Source organism: Salmo salar, chromosome ssa06 (assembly GCF_905237065.1).
Source record: "Salmo salar chromosome ssa06, Ssal_v3.1, whole genome shotgun sequence".
NCBI classification, from domain to species: Eukaryota; Metazoa; Chordata; class Actinopteri; order Salmoniformes; family Salmonidae; genus Salmo; species Salmo salar.
Window position 1 is genome coordinate 44,968,833 of NC_059447.1, and position 17,580 is coordinate 44,986,412.

Here is a 17,580-nt window from a genome sequence, read left to right on the forward strand (position 1 = left end):
AAGGTAGCGCTAACCACTTCCCCAGGGAATAGTTAGAGTATATGTGCATATTAATTGGTCATGGCACTTAATACCTTCTATTAGAACCAATACTAAAGCGTATGCAAAGGTATTACTTGAGAATACGGCTGACCTAACGTCTTATTCCAGTGTTGCGCCTCAAATATCACTGTTGTTGATAACACACATTATCAAAATTATACACAGTTGTCTTCCTAGTTCCACATAATCTGGCACGGCTCCCCCTCCCAATAGGGCATACACCAACCTCTCTCCTTCTTGCTACTACACATAAATCAAACAGCGTTCGAATATCTTATTGCTTTTCTTTTAACCATGAATGTGGCTTACCTTCAGAAATTATAGGCAACCTTCTTATCATTATCCACAAACACTCTACTGCCTCTGTCACTGCCGCTGGGACTTTTGACTCTTTTACAGATCTCACAGAGGAAAACCTACACTTGGGACCTATCCTTTACGGAACCTACCCTACACTGTAATGTTGCTCATGGATCTCACAGGTGAATACCCCACTAGGGACCTACCCTACACCTTATATTTACCTGGATCTCGCAGAGGAAAACCTACACTTGGGACCAATCCTATACGGAACCTACCCTACACTGTAATGTTGCTCATGGATCTCACAGGTGAATACCCCCACTAGGGACCTATCCTACACCTTATATTTACCTGGATCTCGCAGAGGAAAACCTACACTTGGGACCAATCCTTTACGGAACCTACCCTACACTGTAATGTTGCTCATGGATCTCACAGGTGAATACCCCCACTAGGGACCTATCCTACACCTTATATTTACCTGGATCTCGCAGAGGAAAACCTCCACTCGGAACCTACCCTACACCAGATATTTACGACCGGTCGTTACACAATGGGCCTACTGAATAAACTCAGGTTTTCTAGGTCCGTATCTTAGAATTGTTCAGCCTACGATTCTCATCTCCCCAAGATGTCAAAATGAGTGGAAACTGGTGTTAATTCACCCATTGGGTCAATACAGCTGCGTAAGACAAAATACATTCACACAAGCACTGATATTTAACCCTTTCTTCTATGCCGAGTCTCCTCCTACACATCTGAACAGCCAATGCATCTCTGTTGCTAGACAGAACATTAGTGATATCTGTTCTTCCTCACTTCATCTGACCTGACCTCTGCCCCAAAGTACTCACTCCTCCCCAACTCACGGCTGTCATGGTGACTCGTACCAGACTGCGTCTTCTCTCCTCCCATAGGATCCCTGATAGCTAACAATAACATATCAGGACAGAATGCAAACGTTATACATTCCCCCCTCTCCCTCAGTGACATGAATAAGTATATTTCATATTCTCATAACCCAACAGCACTTAAATCTTGTCTTGCCCATTCACCCTCAAATGGCGCACACACACACAATCCATGTCTCACCGGTTTCAAGGCTTAAAATTCCTTCTTTAACCTGTCTCCTCCCTCATCTACACTGATTGAAGAAGTGACAATAAGAGATCCTAACTTTCACCTGGATTCACCTGGTCAGTCTCATGGAAATAGTTGTTCCTAATGTTTTGTCCACTCAGAGTATTGTCTAAACTAAATTGAGGGGCCAATAAGGGGAGAAAAAAACTGTAGTCTAACCATTAAAGGGTCTCTGAATCTTGTATTTGTTTTTGCAACGTGACCTGCTATAGTCCCAGGTCCACTAAAATGCTGCTCTTAAAGTGCTACCACAATCGTATAATGGTGGACCCACACCCAGTTAAGAAACATTAAAAACACACACAGACATGGTTCTTTATTAAACGTTATTCTCTTCGTCCAATGATCTGGCATAATCAAAACAGTTATTTTATCCGCAAATGCTGGTTGTGCATCCGATTGCATTACAAGTGAGTGCGGGGGGACGGGACGGGACAGTTGTGCGTTGTCATACTGGCTGCAGTGAGGTTGGCCACGAGCAGCGTTCGATCCGTTGTGAAGGACAGATCCACTGCTACTGAATAGCAGAGGCAGTGGTGTTGTGGGGAAAGGAGATTGGTAGGTAAGTTACACTAGTGTGTAAACAGCGATTAGAGAGGGGGGAATAGCTAGCCTGATCCCAGATCAGTTTGTGCGGTCTTGCCGACTCCCATTTCATTGTCAGGCATCGGCAAGACAGCACAAATTGATCTAAGGCCAGGCTAGGGAATAGCTAGGTACTCGGATGTGTCACAAGAGTCCGGGATGACAGACAGATAAATACTGATAGTGTGAGAACAGAGGCAGTTGCGTTGTGATAGATAAAGAGAGAGAGGTGCTGATATTGTGGAACAGACTTAGAGAGGCAGTGCTGTTGTGTGGTGGGGGGGACTAGAGAGAGATGGGGAACATGTATACATACATAGGCAGTGGTGTTGTGAGCCTACTGATATCGGGTCACAGAGTTTACGTGGACATAGATAGATACAGCCTACTGACAATGTGCTACAGTACAGAGGCAGTGGTACTGTTAAGATAGGTAATGCATTACAGAGGCAGTGGTGTTGGGGGGGGGGGGGTAATACATACACTATACAGATGTGGAATGAGGGAGGGACCACCTTGGGGGAGAAGGGGATCACGGAGTTGTTGGTCAACAAATTGTCATAAATCGTATCTTTTTATTTCAGGTGAAGTAGAAATGTAACTCTTGACTGGTTGTCAACGGCCGTGGTGGTCCTAGAAGTCAGCCCCTTTCTTAAGTGGTCTAAAAAAGTCGATTAATGCCTTCAGATACCAAAACGAGAACAAAAAAGCTGAACATAAAAGGCTTTGACAATGTCAAAAACGTCTAGACTCCATGTACTTTAAAAAGAAGGAATACATCTTATGTACATTTTGTCACGGCTGCTATTTTCTTACAGAGCATCTTCATAACTCCACAACGACTTGATTCTCGATCATAGAGCCACTAGGTTTTACTTTCCACCCACGAAAAAGGAAATACTGTAAACGGAACAAAACAGAGAGATGCCAATCCAACCTGGTCCAATTTGTGTATCAATTTGATCCAACCTGTGAATGTGACAGTGCAAGAGGTCTAGTGCATAAAGTGAATTGTATCTGAAAATCATTTTTGTTCTACTTATCTATTGTTTTGATAGAAAAAAAAAAAACATTTCCATTGAGACTACTTAGTGTGCCGATATTCCTGGGTGAAACGAAGAGAACAAAACACTAGGTCTGGGGGGAGAGGGGGGGGGAAAATCACAAGTTCGAAGAACAGTGAGAAAAAAAAGTGGAAAAAAGATAGCAACTCTTCTTTTATGCATCATTCCACCTAGGACAATTCAAATTGCAATCATTACTTTTTCAATATATATATTTATATTTCCATATATATTTTGTAAGAAAAAAAACCCCAGTCTCTCAAAGTTTTATAGGAGAGCCCCCCCCCGTTTGCTGTCCCTGACAACATTTAAGGATGACTCGTGCCCAATGTCCAGCTGTCTGTCTGTCTGACTAGTTCCCTGCAGAAAGACGTGTGTCTTGTCGACCCCTTCACCCCAGGTCTGACGGGGCACCGAGCCTGAATTCCTGTCCAATGTCTTAAGGGGGAGAGAGGAGGAACAGAGAGTCGTCACTGAGGAGAGTAAACAGAACATCTCAGATTAAACTCCTTGTGCGGCGGCAGCTGATCCCTGGTGCTGGTTCTGAGGCATGTCTATGGTTGTGGTGAGGGGGTGATGGGGATAGTGCCATCCAGGTGAGATGCGCCTGCCCCCCCCTATTGTTCAGTCAAGTATGATGGGGTCGGGTTCGGCCCCGTTTCGGTGCCCGGTCTGGGAGTGGGGGGGCCGGCTGTGTCCATTGAGGCCTACGTTTGCCCTCAAAGTGTCAAAGTCCGTACTGGTTGGGCCCAGGCTTGGCCCTCTTCCTAACCCCACTCCACTCTGGCCTGGTTTGTCACAGTGTGGGAGTCTGTAGTCATGCCTTCTGGCTGTCCCTGTCTGGGGGGTGGTGGAGAACCCCTGTCTAAGGGGAGGGTGCAGGGGGGCTGCTGCGAGCTGAACTGGGGGACAGGCTGGGGCTGCAGCTGCCTGGTGGGGCCCCTCCTCCGCTGGAGCGGCCCCCGCTAGCCCCCTGGCCCTCCAGACCCTCTGAGTTCTCCAGCATCTCCTGGATGAGAGGGGGCATGGAGCCTGGGATCTCCATCTTCAGAGTGATCACTCTCTCTGCTCCTGGAGGAGGAGAGGGATGGAGGGAGGGAGAAGAAGAGAGAGAGGGTAATGTCCTCCACAGGGTTTGGCAAAATGTCGTATGTAAGACCATAAACATTTATCTTCAAATAAATTACGCATGATACAGCTATAAATGACAGTATTGCTGCACTGAGACTAGGGTTGGATTAACACAGGGGTTTACAGAGGCTGAAGTCCCTGGGCCCAACCCTGTAGGGTGCCCAAGAGGCAAAAAATAACAAATATTCAATCACAGGAGCCAACTATCAAAGTTTAAAATAGACCAAAGAGCATAATTTAGCCACAGAGGATCAATAGTTTCTAAAGAATTTACTGTGGATTAAGTTGTATAACAAGCACATACAGGTAACTGCCAAAAATAAAGTCAACACCAACATAAAACAATACAGTTTACCAAAGCTACCAAGAACTTCACACTGGAAGAAGTTTAAGCTACACTAAAGCTACCCTATAAAACACACAAAACAACAGTGTACAGGCGTGCTCTCTCACCCTTGGCGCTGATGCTCCTGAGGTCCGTGATCTTCATCAGCATCTTGGGGAACATGTGCGGTTTGTGAGGCCTCCTCTTCCTCACGTAGATCTTCAGAGCCTCCAGCAGGGGCTCCTGTAGCAAGTCCACCTTGTCTGCCTGCTCCAGATCCTGACGGTCTACACACACACACACACAATGAAAAACACATCCCTAATACCCAATCTTTACGCTCAAAGAGCACGCCCAACCGTGGCATGATTCACACAGCGGCATGATAACAGTAGCATTATCCACATGCAGTATTAGGCAAACTCACGTCTTCACACTAGTAATACACACAGCTGACAAAACACACTAGTTGCCATGCCACAGCTGAGACTTGTTTGTACTAATTTGCTGAAAAACAATGACAATTGGCCTCTTTTGATCTCAACTCCCGGGCCGTGACAGGAGTGCAACGCTGGATTAGAATCTGAGCAGCGGTGCAGTACCTCCACACAGCAGACAGATGCCGCTGAGCAGGCCGGTCTCTGCGTCGTCCATCTCCAGAGGGAGGAGTGTTTGGGCGAAGGCGAACACCAGGTCTGTGAGCGGGCCGAAGCCTGCGTTGTGCATCTGGGTCCTGTTCAGGGTCAGCCCGTCTGAGAAGGTCATGGTGTCCTGGTCTGGAGTGTAGCGTGTGCAGATCCTCAGAATCTGAGATGGAGGGATTGAGATGTAGAGGGAGGGAAAAGGAGGACGTAAGTAAGTCTTGCACGAGCCTTGGCTCATCGGAGTAGATCTCCTGTTTCCGTGGCGTGAGGAAGCTTGATGTACAAGTACACCCCCTGGACAGGATGCTAGACTATCACAGGGCCTTACCCTCAATCTATCTCCTTAATGCTGAGCGCCAAGCAGAGACGCATCGGGTCCCATTTTTTTTTTTTATGACTCGGCCGGGGATCAAACTCCCAACCTTCCAATCTCAGGACGGACACTAACCACAAGGCGACTGAGTTAGTTGGAAAGGGAGGTGGAGCACAAATATATTGATGTTCACTTTTTGTAGATGTTTTGCTGTTTGTAATAAATACATGGATGTCCTAGTGTGTGTATGTCCTGATGCGTCTCCTTACCAGTATGTCCAGACAGGCAGCCTTGAGCAGGGTGATCTGGTCAGCGATAGTGAGGGTGGTGAAGCCTGGCAGGTGTTTGGCAAACTCCACTGTCTTGATGATACACTTAGTGGACAGCTCACTGAACTTATCCCACAGGTTTACGTCTAGAGCCACGCGGTGCTCTGCACTGTTATTCTATAGGGAGGGAGAATGTGAGAGGCATATTATTCTGTGATTCTACAAATACACCGGTTGGCATGTTGAGAGTGCAAGGAGTGTGTGTTTGTCAGCGTTTGGTGTACCCAAAATATATTGGCAGAGTGAGGGTAATGTTTGTGTACGTGTAACTTGTCGGTGTGTGTGTGTGTGTGTGTGTGTGTGTGTGTGTGTGTATATATAACTCACCGTGGTGTATTTCCCCAGCTGACAGAGCGAGGGAAAAGTCTCCTTGTGGGCCTTGCGAACGCGTTCGATCATCTGCTCCGTCTCGGTACTCAGCACGTAGATCTCAGTACACTCAGGCTTCTTCTCCTCCTTCTTCTTCTTGTTCCTGTCGTTCCTCACCGCTGAGCGCGAGAGAGAAGGAGATGAAGAGAGAGAGTTATCCTCGAGGCTCTAATGACAATTTCAGAGGATATGTGAACGTTAATGCCTCCAGGTCGACGTCACAATCGTCACATAGCCGTGCCATCGCCAACCAAAGAGACGACAGACATTGTATGGCGGGGGAATACACACATCAACCACTAAATGCAATTGTGTGTGTGAGTGAGTGCGTGAGTGAGTGAGTGAGTGAGTGAGTGAGTGAGTGAGTGAGTGAGTAAGGATTGGAACGATGAAGGGAGCCATGATAAATAAGATGCTTTCTTTCCTCAGGGCAGCGAGGCACTGTTCACCATGTGTGTGTTGTGTGTGATACTGTTGTTCCCCAGAGACAGAGCTGCGGGCGTGGGCCCAGAAAACACAACCTAATGAAGCCATTAAAGAACTATTAGCCTAGTGCTCCAATCAGTCCTGACACACACACGCACAGAAACTGGAAAATGGAGATGCCACCAGCCCCCCCCCCCCCCCAGCTATGGCAAAAATCCAAACATGCACCCAGGGGAGGTGGGGTGGCCAGGACGGAGTTTGGGAAACCCTGCTGTACATGACATGTGATAATGACATGTGCATCCGCTTGTTGTGAGTGGGTGGGTGGGGGGTGGGGGGGGTGGGGGGGGGGTGAGGGGTGTGTGTGAAGGTATTTGAGTAAATAGCATCAGTGTGTCAACCCCCTTCAGCGAGAAGAGTCTTCGTGTCAGTGGTTCTATGTCAAAAAGGATGACAGGTTGACCGAGATGTCAAGGTCAGGGCACAAAGGTCAATCAAGAGGATTTAAGGCAGCCCTGGACACACGCACAGCCCAGCTACACAACTCAATATAGATCCCAATTTAAAAGCAAACACACGCATCTGATTATGTCAAATGAATACGCTTAGAAAAACCACCACAACACAGAGCTTCTTCCCAGGTGTAGTAACAGCTCCCCACCACTAGATGGCGGTGGTTGATTTCCCAAGCGGCCTTGACTGGGATGAATGTTGATATAAACCAGCGGCTCGGCGCACCGAGGAGGATAACTCACTTACAGGGGGCAAAGAGGATGAAGTGCTAGGAGATTGTTTAGGCGCTTAGCCTCATGGAAACCTATAGAGGGATATACAGTGCATGTGAGCACGTGTGTGGTAGAAGTGTAGAAGGGCATGGACTAAGGGAGGGAAGCCATCACGGAGGGTTGTGCATTATTGCTCCGTGATATAAAAATGTCTTGAAATGTGTTGGAACCATCACTTTTTGTCATGTCAGTGTGTGGTGCTTTGAACATCTACTTCGGGAAGACATTTGTTGGGAGACAGTATTTCACTCAGAAGAGACAGACACACGAGAGAGAGAGAAATAGAGAGAGCGAGTGAGAAATAGAGAGAGAGAAATAGAGAGAGCGAGAGAGAAAGAGAGAGCGAGAAACATGTTTCCCATGCTAATAAAGCCCCTTAAATTGAATTGTGAGGAGGGAGGGGGGGGAGAAAGACAGGGACAGAGACAGGTAATAGTACTCACACTCCTTGGACATGCCCACTTCTAAACACTTCTGCAGGCGGCAGTACTGGCAGCGGTTGCGGGTGACCTTGTTGATGATGCAGCCCTTCTCGCGATGACAGGTGTACACCATGTTCTTCTGGATGCTTCGACGGAAGAAACCCTGAGAGGAGAAGAGAGGTCGGGTGTTACATTTGCTTTATTTGCTCATAAAAAAAATGGATAATTGTGAAAAAAAATAAAAAATAAGCGGGAGAGAAGGGGAGAAAGATGGCTGTTATGTTCTGGTTTTGCTTTGACAATATACGCCTATGAATGACATGCTTTTGATGCCAACGTAGCATCACGGAACTGAAAAAGAGAGAGCGGAACAATAAAAGGTTATTGACCTAAAAGGCTCGTTATAGATGGCAGCGGTATCATTGAGATCGTAAAACTAGAATAGGCCAGTCTATGTGTGAAGGATAGAATGACCAATGGCGTCAACAAGTCACATGACAAAGGACACCCGCATAGACGACAGGCTCTAACATCCAATGACACTCAACGTGCTGGGGAGTGACGTTTAAACGTGTGGGTGTGTATTGGCCCAAAACTCTCATGTTGACCTATGGAGGGCGAGTGACAACAACATCAGTACATAGGTAATAGTGATTTGGGGGGGGGGGGATAGATAGTTACATATCAGGATATTATTTTTGACAATATGTCGTATCGTTTTAACAATACCACAATACTATTTGTGCACCCAGTATTTTTCCTTCATAGCTTGTTCTCCATCTTCTTTTTAAACAGGAAGCCAATTTGTTTTCAGCACATTGATTTCCACAACTGATCAAAACTTGTTTTCTCATGGCTCTCGCTTGTCCCTCTGCAGCAGACATACGATGAGCAATATGTTCGGAACATCCGAGTCTCAATAAAAATCAAAGTGTCAAAACGCAATACATATAGAATTGTGAGAATCTTAATACATATCGGCACCAAAGTATTGTGATATCGTAAAGAGAGGTCCTTTGCAATTCCCAGCCCATATATCTAACATGCTGTCTTCACACACAACCCCCAATGACTCAATACGACACATCGACTTCCTTAAAATGAGTGTCCACACAGTGTTCAACTTCCCTTTCTGTGTGTCTGTGTCACGGAGCGTATCGTCCAACCACGTGTTTCTCCACAGTGACTAACCGTGGCACCACCACCGCACGTGCTACGCTCTACTCTGAATCATGCCCGATCACACTCTGCTATGTGGGCATTTTAAAACGAGGCTGTTAACATATTTCAGGACATGACTTTTACAACCCACTAAGCTGAGGGAAATGTGCGAGCTTTGGCAGCACGTGCACACTTTAGGTGCCAATAGCGCAATTTGAAGTGGAAAAGTGTGTGTGTGTGTGTGTGTGTGAACAAGAACATTCGCGGGGCATTAACAGTTGGCATTTCAGTCATTTAACAGATGTTTCTATTCAGAGCGACTTTTTGTACCTTCTTTTTGTTGTATTGGTCCGCTGTGGGAAATTGAACCCACGACTCTGGCGTTGCAAGCGCCGTGCTCTACCAACTGAGCTACATGGGACCATTAAGTGTGTTTGCGCGTGTGTCTGTGTGTCTGTCTGTCTATGTGGCTGTGTGGGCCTAGCTTGGCCAGGGGCTAGGTTAGTTGTGCCACACCGGGTGGGCATTAACTCGCCAGGCTAAGCGCCAATGAGCTCCCCTTGGTTAATCCCTTAAGGGGCTTATGGGTAGGCAGGGCCTGGTGGCATTGGGGGAGCTTCACATTAACTCCCATTCCTCTTAATTACTCTCAAAAGGGAAGATGAAGCCCCAGCTGCTGCCCTCCTCGCCCACAGAGACGATGACGGCGAGAGACCGACAGGCAAGTAGTGTGGGAAGCTTTCAACCTATCGTGTTGATGTGCGGTATGCGTGCGTGCGAGAGACGTTTCGCAAATACATTGCAGGTTCGTTAAATACAACGCAAGTTTCACCGTCATCTTGTGAATGTCTTGATCTTGTCCACCGATCAGAACGTTGACAATGAACAGTGCAGCTTCAATAGCGTTTGTGTGCTGGAGTCATTCATACAGAGACCAACAGAAGCGGAGAGCCTTTGTTGCTGACCTATGAACCAGTCATCGTGACGGGATGAGTGAGTGATGGCATACAGAGAGGTAGAGGGTGCTGGACAGAAACACACGGAGTATACAAAACATTAGGAACACCTTCCTAATATTGAGCTGCACCCCATTTTGCCCTCAGAACACCATGTACTCTACAGGGTGTTGAAAGTGTTCCACAGTGATGCTGGCCCATGTTGACTCCAATGCTTCCCACAGTTGTGTCAAGTTGGCTGGATGCCCTTTGGGTGGTGGACCATTCTTGATACACACGGGAATATGTTGAGCGTGAAAAAAAAAAAACACTTTTGGACACAAATCAGTGCACCTGGCACCTACTACCATAACCAGTTCAAAGGCACTTAAATATTTGGTCTTGCCAATTCATCCTCTGAATGGCACACGTACACAATCCATGTCTCAAGGCTTAAAAACCCTAATTTAACCTACCTCCTGCCCTTCATCTACACTGATTGAAGTGGATTTAACAGGTGACATCAATAAGGGATCATAGTTTTCACCCGGATTCAACTGGTCAGTCTGTGTCATGAAAAGAGCAGGTGGTCCTAATGTTTTGTACACAGAGTATATGATGATATGTGAAATAAATAGGAAAACAGATGAATATTTGAAAAGACAGGTAAAGAACAAAAACATACAGATGGACAAAAACACAGTTAAAAAGGACGGACAGATTAGACAGAGAGAAGATGAGTAGAGGGTACAGACAGACAGACAGGCAAGCAAACAAACAAACATATCAAAACGTAAACAGAGGGCAAATACAAACGGACAGAAAGTGACGAATAAACAGGCTGTAGAGAAAGAGAAACGGAGAGCAAACATGAACAGATGTGCAGCCAGATGCACAGGATGATGAACTGATGCCCTGCAGCAACTAAGAGTATTGCTTGTGGCGGCGATTTGTGTGCCCCTCTGGTGCTGCGCTTTGCCCAGCAATATCACTAATCCACTCCATCGCGCACGCCCACACACAATTGTGGGTGAGATTAAGTGGCGAGCGACAGCCCCTAATGTCGGCAGACCAGAGCTGGTGTGTGTGTGTGTGTGTGTGTGTGTGTGTGTGTGTGTGTGTATATGTGTGTGTGTGTGGTGGCAGAGCAGAGTTGGTATGGCTTCGGTAGCGTGCACAGGCCAGGCCAAACACTCCTCTGCTCTGAGCCCTGTATGAAGGTCAGGTGACCCGTTAAGCCCCTCCCTAACCCCCCTTTGTCTGTCGCCCTCAACCAGGAGCAGCAGAGCCAACATGGATGACTTGAAACGTACCATACGTTAGCAAACATAGCACATCTGATGCTGTCCATTTTGTGCCAAATGGCCCTGGTTTCCTCGACTTGTGGGCTTTGTAAAGGTAGGGAAATGCAACTGAATGCAGCCGGTGATGGAGTCAGTGTGGACATGATGGGGCGTGAATCTAGCCCCGTTCCACTGGGTGCGGTCACATAGTGAACATACTGTATGTAAGCCTACCCTCCCAGCAGAAGGTACTCATGTTACGACAGGGGCACTGCCAATGTGGTGGGGGATGCCCTCGCCACATGCCAGAGGAGATTCCTGTGCCCAGTTTGGCAACGGCACTGCTTGGCATGGCAGTGGCACAACCATGAAAATCTCTCCAGTCAAGTTTAGCCCTTTTACTGGGTAAGCCTCCGTGCTATCACATTTATAGACAACTCCCACTGATTCGAACAGCAAATTCTTCATAACATCTGGCATTAGTATCAGGTCAACTTGGAATCCATGGAAAACTAGTAGTAAGCACTAACTAAAATAGAAAGGTCTCTATTGTTGTGCTAGTGGTGTGTGTTTGATGCTTTATGGGATCATGCTGCCCTACACAGGCCAATCAGCATCAAACACAGGCCAATCAGCATCAAACACAGGCCAATCAGCATCAAACACAAGGCACAGATAGAGCAGAGTGAGACCCTACTCCTCGAGCTACAGATACAGTTGAAGTCGGAAGTTTACATACACTTAGGTTGGAGTCATTAAAACTCGTTTTTCAATCACTCCACAAATGTCTTGTTAACAAACTATAGTTTTGGAAAGTTGGTTAGGACATCTACTTTGTGCATGACAAGTAATTTTTCCAACAATTGTTTACAGACAGATTATTTCACTTATAATGCAATTCACTTATATCACAATCCCAGTGGGTCAGAAGTTTACATTCACTAAGTTGACTGTGCCTTTAAACAGCTTGAAAAATTCCCGAAAATTATGTCATGGCTTTAGAAGCTTCTGATAGGCTAATTGACGTAATTTGAGTAAATTGGAGATGTACCTGTGGATGTATTTCAAGGCCTACCTACAAACTCAGTGCCTCTTTGCTTGACATCATGGGAAAATCAAAAGAAAATCAGCCAAAACCTCAGAAAGAAAATTGTAGAACTCCACAAGTCTGGTTCATCCTTGGGAGCAATTTCCAAACACCTGAAGGTACCACGTTCATCTGTACAAACAATAGTACGCAAGTATTAACACCATGGTACCACGTAGCCGTCATACCGCTCAGGAAGGAGATGCGTTCTGTCTCCTAGAGATTAATGTACTATGGTTCGAAAAGTGCAAATCAATCCCAGAACAACAGCAAAGGAGCTTGTGAAGATGCTGGAGGAAACAGGTACTAAAGTATCTATATCCACAGTAAATCAAGTCCTATATTGACATAACCTGAAAGGCCGCTCAGCAAGGAAGAAGCCACTGCTCCAAAACCGCCATAAAAAAAGCCAGACTACGCTTTGCAACTGCACATGGGGACAAAGTTCGTACTTTTTGGAGAAATATCCTCCCCATAGAACTGTTTGGCCATAATGACCATTGTTATGTTTGGAGGAAAAAGCGGGAGGCTTACAAGCCGAAGAACACCATCCGAACCGTGAAGCACGGGGGTGGCAGCATCATGTTGTGGGGGTGCTTTGCTGCAGGAGGGACTGGTGCACTTCACACAATAGATGGCATCATGAGGTAGGAAAATTATGTGGATATATTGAAGCAACATCTCAAGACATCAGTCAGGAAGTTAAAGCTTGGTTGCAAATGGACAATGACCCCAAGCATACTTCCAAAGTTGTGGCAAAATGGCTTAAGGACAAAGTCAAGATATTGGAGTGGCCATCACAAAGCCCTGACCTCAATCCCATAGAACATTCGTGGGCAGAACTGAAAAAGCGTGTGCGAGCAAGGAGGCCTACAAACCTGACTCAGTTACACCAGCTCTGTCAGGAGGAATGGACCAAAATTCACCCAACTTATTGTGGGAAGCTTGTGGAAGGCTACCCGAAACATTTGACCCAAGTTAAACAATTTAACGGCTACCAAATACACTCAATTAGTATGTAAACTTCTGACCCACTGGGAATGTGATGAAAGAAATAAAACGCTGAAAGAAAATCACTCTACTGTTATTCTGACATTTCACATTCTTAAAAGTAAAGTGGTGATCCTAACTGACCTAAAACAGGGAATTTTTACGAGGATTAAATGTCAGGAATTGTGAAAAACTGAGTTTAAAATGTATTTGGCTAAGGTGTATGTAAACTTCAACTCTATCTAGGAACTGATCTAGAAAGACTAGTGCAGGTCAACACTCCCTACAAAGAGAGTGCAAGAGTGATACCCTCTCAATCCCTCAAATATTCATCACAATATCACAGCCCGTCCAACACATACCACAGCCGACATTAAATAATCATGGTAGAAAGAGGTGAGCTAGGTGACTTTGCCACGCTGCAAACACTGTGATCGTAAAACTCTCTTACCACTCTTCATGCAGTCCAGGGCTATGATTTTATTATGGCGTCTAAGTGTACGTCCCAAAAGGCACCTCAAAAGGGTGAAATTTGGGATGCAGTCTCAGGGGGGGAACTCTTTCTCTCTTATTCTGCTATGGGCCGGAATGAGGGTTCCAACCTGTAAGTGGCCATCTCGCATTCAGCTGGGTGGTTTGCTGATGCCTTATTGACACTCTTACTAGAGAGATCCTGGGTTTGAGGTCAGAGAGGAAGGACACCTCGACGGCACAATTCCACTAGAAGAGTGGTTCAAACTTTTTATAGTCCTGTACCCCTTCAAACATTAAACCTCCAGCTGCATACCCCCTCTAGCACCAGGGTCAGCTCACTCTCAAATGACGTTTTTTTGCCATCATTGTAAGCCTGCCACACACACACACACACTATACGATACATTTATTAAACATAAGAATGGGTGTGAGTTTTTGCTCTTTATTTAGCCATCTTACATAAAAACCTTATTTGTCCATAAATTGTGAATAACTCACCACAGGCTTGAATGGATGCACATAACTCTGCAATGTTGGGTTGTATTGGAGAGAGTTTCCGTCTTAAATCATTTCCCACACAGTCTGTGCCTGTATTTAGTTTTCATGCTTGTGAAGCCCGAGAATACACTCTCACATAGGTACGTGGTTGCAAAGGGCATCAGTGTTTTAACAGCACGACTTGCCAAGGAAAGAGCACAGCCCTATCCAGAAATCTGGCAGTGGCTTCTGATTAAATTACATTTTCACAGTACCGCTTGTTGCAATTTCGATGAGGCTCTCTTGTTCAGATATCGGTAAGTGGACTGGAGGCAGGGCATGAAAGGGATAATGAATCCAGTTGTTTGTGTCATCCGTTTCGGGAAAGTACCTGCGTAATTGCACACCCAACTCACTCAGGTGCTTCGCTATATCACATTTGACATCGTCCGTAAGCTTGAGTTCATTTGCGCACAAAAAACCATACAATAATGGAAAGACCTGTGTTGTCCTTGTTAATGCAGACAGAAAAGAGCTCCAACTTCTTAATCATATCCTCAATTTTGTCCCACGCATTGAATATAGTTGGAGAGTGTCCCTGTAATCCTAGATTGAGATCATTCAGCAGAGAAAAAACATCACCCAGATAGGCCAGTCGTGTGAGAAACTCATCATCATGCAAGCAGTCAGACAAGTGAAAATTATGGTCAGTAAAAAATTATGGTCAGCTGGTCTCTCTAAAAAAAAAACGTGTCAATACTTTGCCCCTTGATAACCAGCGCACTTCTGTATGTTGTAAAAGCATTACATGGTCGCTGCCCATATCATTGCATAGTGCAGAAAATACACAAGAGTTCAGGGGCCTTGCTTTAACAAAGTTAACCATTTTCACTGTTGTGTCCAAAACGTATTTCAAGCTGTCAGGCATTCCCTTGGCAGCAAGAGCCTCTCGGTGGATGCTGCAGTGTACCCAAGTAGCGTCGGGAGCAACTGCTTGTACGCGCGTTAACACTCCATTATGTCTCCCTGTCATGGCTTTTGCGCCATCAGTACAGATACCATCACATCTTGACCACCATAGTCCATTTGATGTCACAAAGCTGTCATATATATATATATAAATAAAGAGAATCACATTTTTATTCAGCGTACCCCCGATGGCATTGAGGTATTTCCAGTTTGGGAATACCTGCACTAGAGGAACCAGACCGCGACGGGCCGTGCCGGAACCAGCTAGAACTAGCCTTGTTCATTTATGGTTGTTTTACATTTGCAGTGGAACTGGAAACAGGACTAGGTTTCATTCGCGGGAAAAACTGCTAGTGATGATTTTAGGAGAGCGACCGTTGACGCAATTCGACAGCGACATTGTTGTGATCCTTGGGGACTGCCATTTTTAAGTATGGAGGAGGGAGATGTAGTGGAGGCGTTATCCCGGCTATTTTGTGCCATGCTTTTCATTTTTGTTTGTGGCCAGCAATGGAGAGTGAACAGAATAGAAGAGACGAGACAGCCGAAAAGAGCCTGAGAAATTCCCAACGTATCGACATGCGAAGAGAGGATAGTTTCAGCCTGTTGAAAGACCAGTGTGTGTCGAAAGGCTCTGCCCAGATGCTCAAAAGTCCTTCATTATTCTGTTTTTGCTCTAGTGTTATTCGTTAGTGTAGCTGTACCGTTCGTAGTCAGATTTCCCTTCTCTTTTAAATATGGAACCATTGATTCGTGCATGAGTATTACAACATACGCGACACACACTGTGACATCATTGCGTGACATCAATCGTTGAATACAGGCATTTGTAAACCCACCCAACAGCCTACTTGGTTCGAGGACAGTATCAGATATCAAACGAGGCTGAGTATCCCGCTTGGTTCCAGGAATCAAGTGGGCCATGGGCAAATGGAAATGAAATAGGAATCGTGATAATCGCGGCACGGCCCTTCAGTGGAAAAGCCCTCTTAGCGACCTCTGATGGCTCCTAGCCGCCAAGCCACTGAGGGTGCATTTGCAGATGTGAAAGGAGAAAGAGGAGAAGGGGCGAAATGGTATAGAAGGGAGGGATAGGTTGAGTGGAGAGCACTTCTGTGCACATGGGAGTCCCTATGACACATATGGACCTCTGTTGAGAGGTGTACTACGCACACACACAAATGCACATGCACCCACTAAATAGTATGTTTCCTCGCTCTTGTTTAACAGCTACAGCTGTTAGTGGCCTGAAATCCCCGTGGACTGAAGTTCAGTAATTACAAGGTGTGAAGAATGTTCTGGCAGCAGAGGGCTGGTACCGTGGTCGAAGACTGGCCTAGAGCACTGGAAGTACAACCACAGCTAAACAACTACAGGAGATAGACCTTACAGCTCTGGAATTAAACAATACACTGTGGCTAAACTACAGGAGCTAGACTTTATAATACTGGAACTACAGCAATATAAAAGAGGGGGAATAAGCGCTTTACAGAAGAGAAGTGCTAATGCTATTAAGGGGACTAAAGCTGTGTTCGAATACTCACACTAACCGCACTATTTGTTTAGTAAATTGGGTTTATAGTATGCTTATTGGTCATAGTATGGATATAGTTAGTATGACAAAAGTTCCCGGATGTCGTACTAAATTCACCATAATATGAAGTATACAAGCAGTTGACACTATTTCCGTGCTTTTAGTGCCCATAACGCTTCTCTTCAGAAAATGGGCGTGGCTTCACAATGTTTTCAGATTTTAAGAAAACGGTGGGAAATATGCTGCCAAAGTCCAGCGAGAGCGGATACAAATTCATTGCGTTACCTAATTATGACAAATGTTAATAAAATGTTGAGCAATGGTAATAAAGTAATGACTTTTCAAATAATTTACATTACACGTTATGCTGGCTGACAATTTGTTAGTGACGCTATCCTTACGAGCTGCATAGCATTTCAGCAGTATGTACCAGTATGTACTGAGCTGGTCATGGGTGCACCTCAGCCACGCTCAAGGTCCTAAACAATATCATTACCGCCATCAATAAAAGACAATACTGTGCAGCCATATTCATCGACCTGGCCAAGGCTTTCGACTCTGTCAATCACCACATTCTTATCGGCAGACTCAACAGCCTTGGTTTCTCAAATGACTGCCCCGCCTGGTACACCATCTATTTCTCAGAGAGTTCAGTGTGTCAAATCGGAGGGTCTGTTGTCCGGACCTCTGGCAGTCTATGGGGGTGCCACAGGGTTCAATTCTCAGGCCAACTCTTTTCTCTCTATACATCAATGATGAGGCTCTTGCTGCTGGTGATTCTCTGATCCACCT

The 17,580-nt window shown here is 45.7% G+C and overlaps 1 protein-coding gene across 3 annotated transcripts in view; it reads right to left on the reverse strand.

Moving 5' to 3' along the window:
- Positions 1-1,786: 1,786 nt before the first annotated feature.
- The window catches only part of LOC106607468 (retinoic acid receptor alpha), a 182,270-nt gene continuing 166,476 nt past the window's right edge, over positions 1,787-17,580 (reverse strand). For all 3 annotated transcript variants that reach the window (XM_014204449.2, XM_045720631.1, XM_014204451.2), the window contains 6 exons: positions 7,900-8,041; positions 6,204-6,364; positions 5,817-5,993; positions 5,193-5,397; positions 4,719-4,877; positions 1,787-4,205 (listed from right to left, as the gene is read on the reverse strand). In XM_014204449.2, the coding sequence (XP_014059924.1) occupies positions 4,000-4,205; positions 4,719-4,877; positions 5,193-5,397; positions 5,817-5,993; positions 6,204-6,364; positions 7,900-8,041 (1,050 nt within the window). In that variant the 3' untranslated portion in view covers positions 1,787-3,999. The remainder of the gene's footprint in view (positions 4,206-4,718; positions 4,878-5,192; positions 5,398-5,816; positions 5,994-6,203; positions 6,365-7,899; positions 8,042-17,580) is intronic.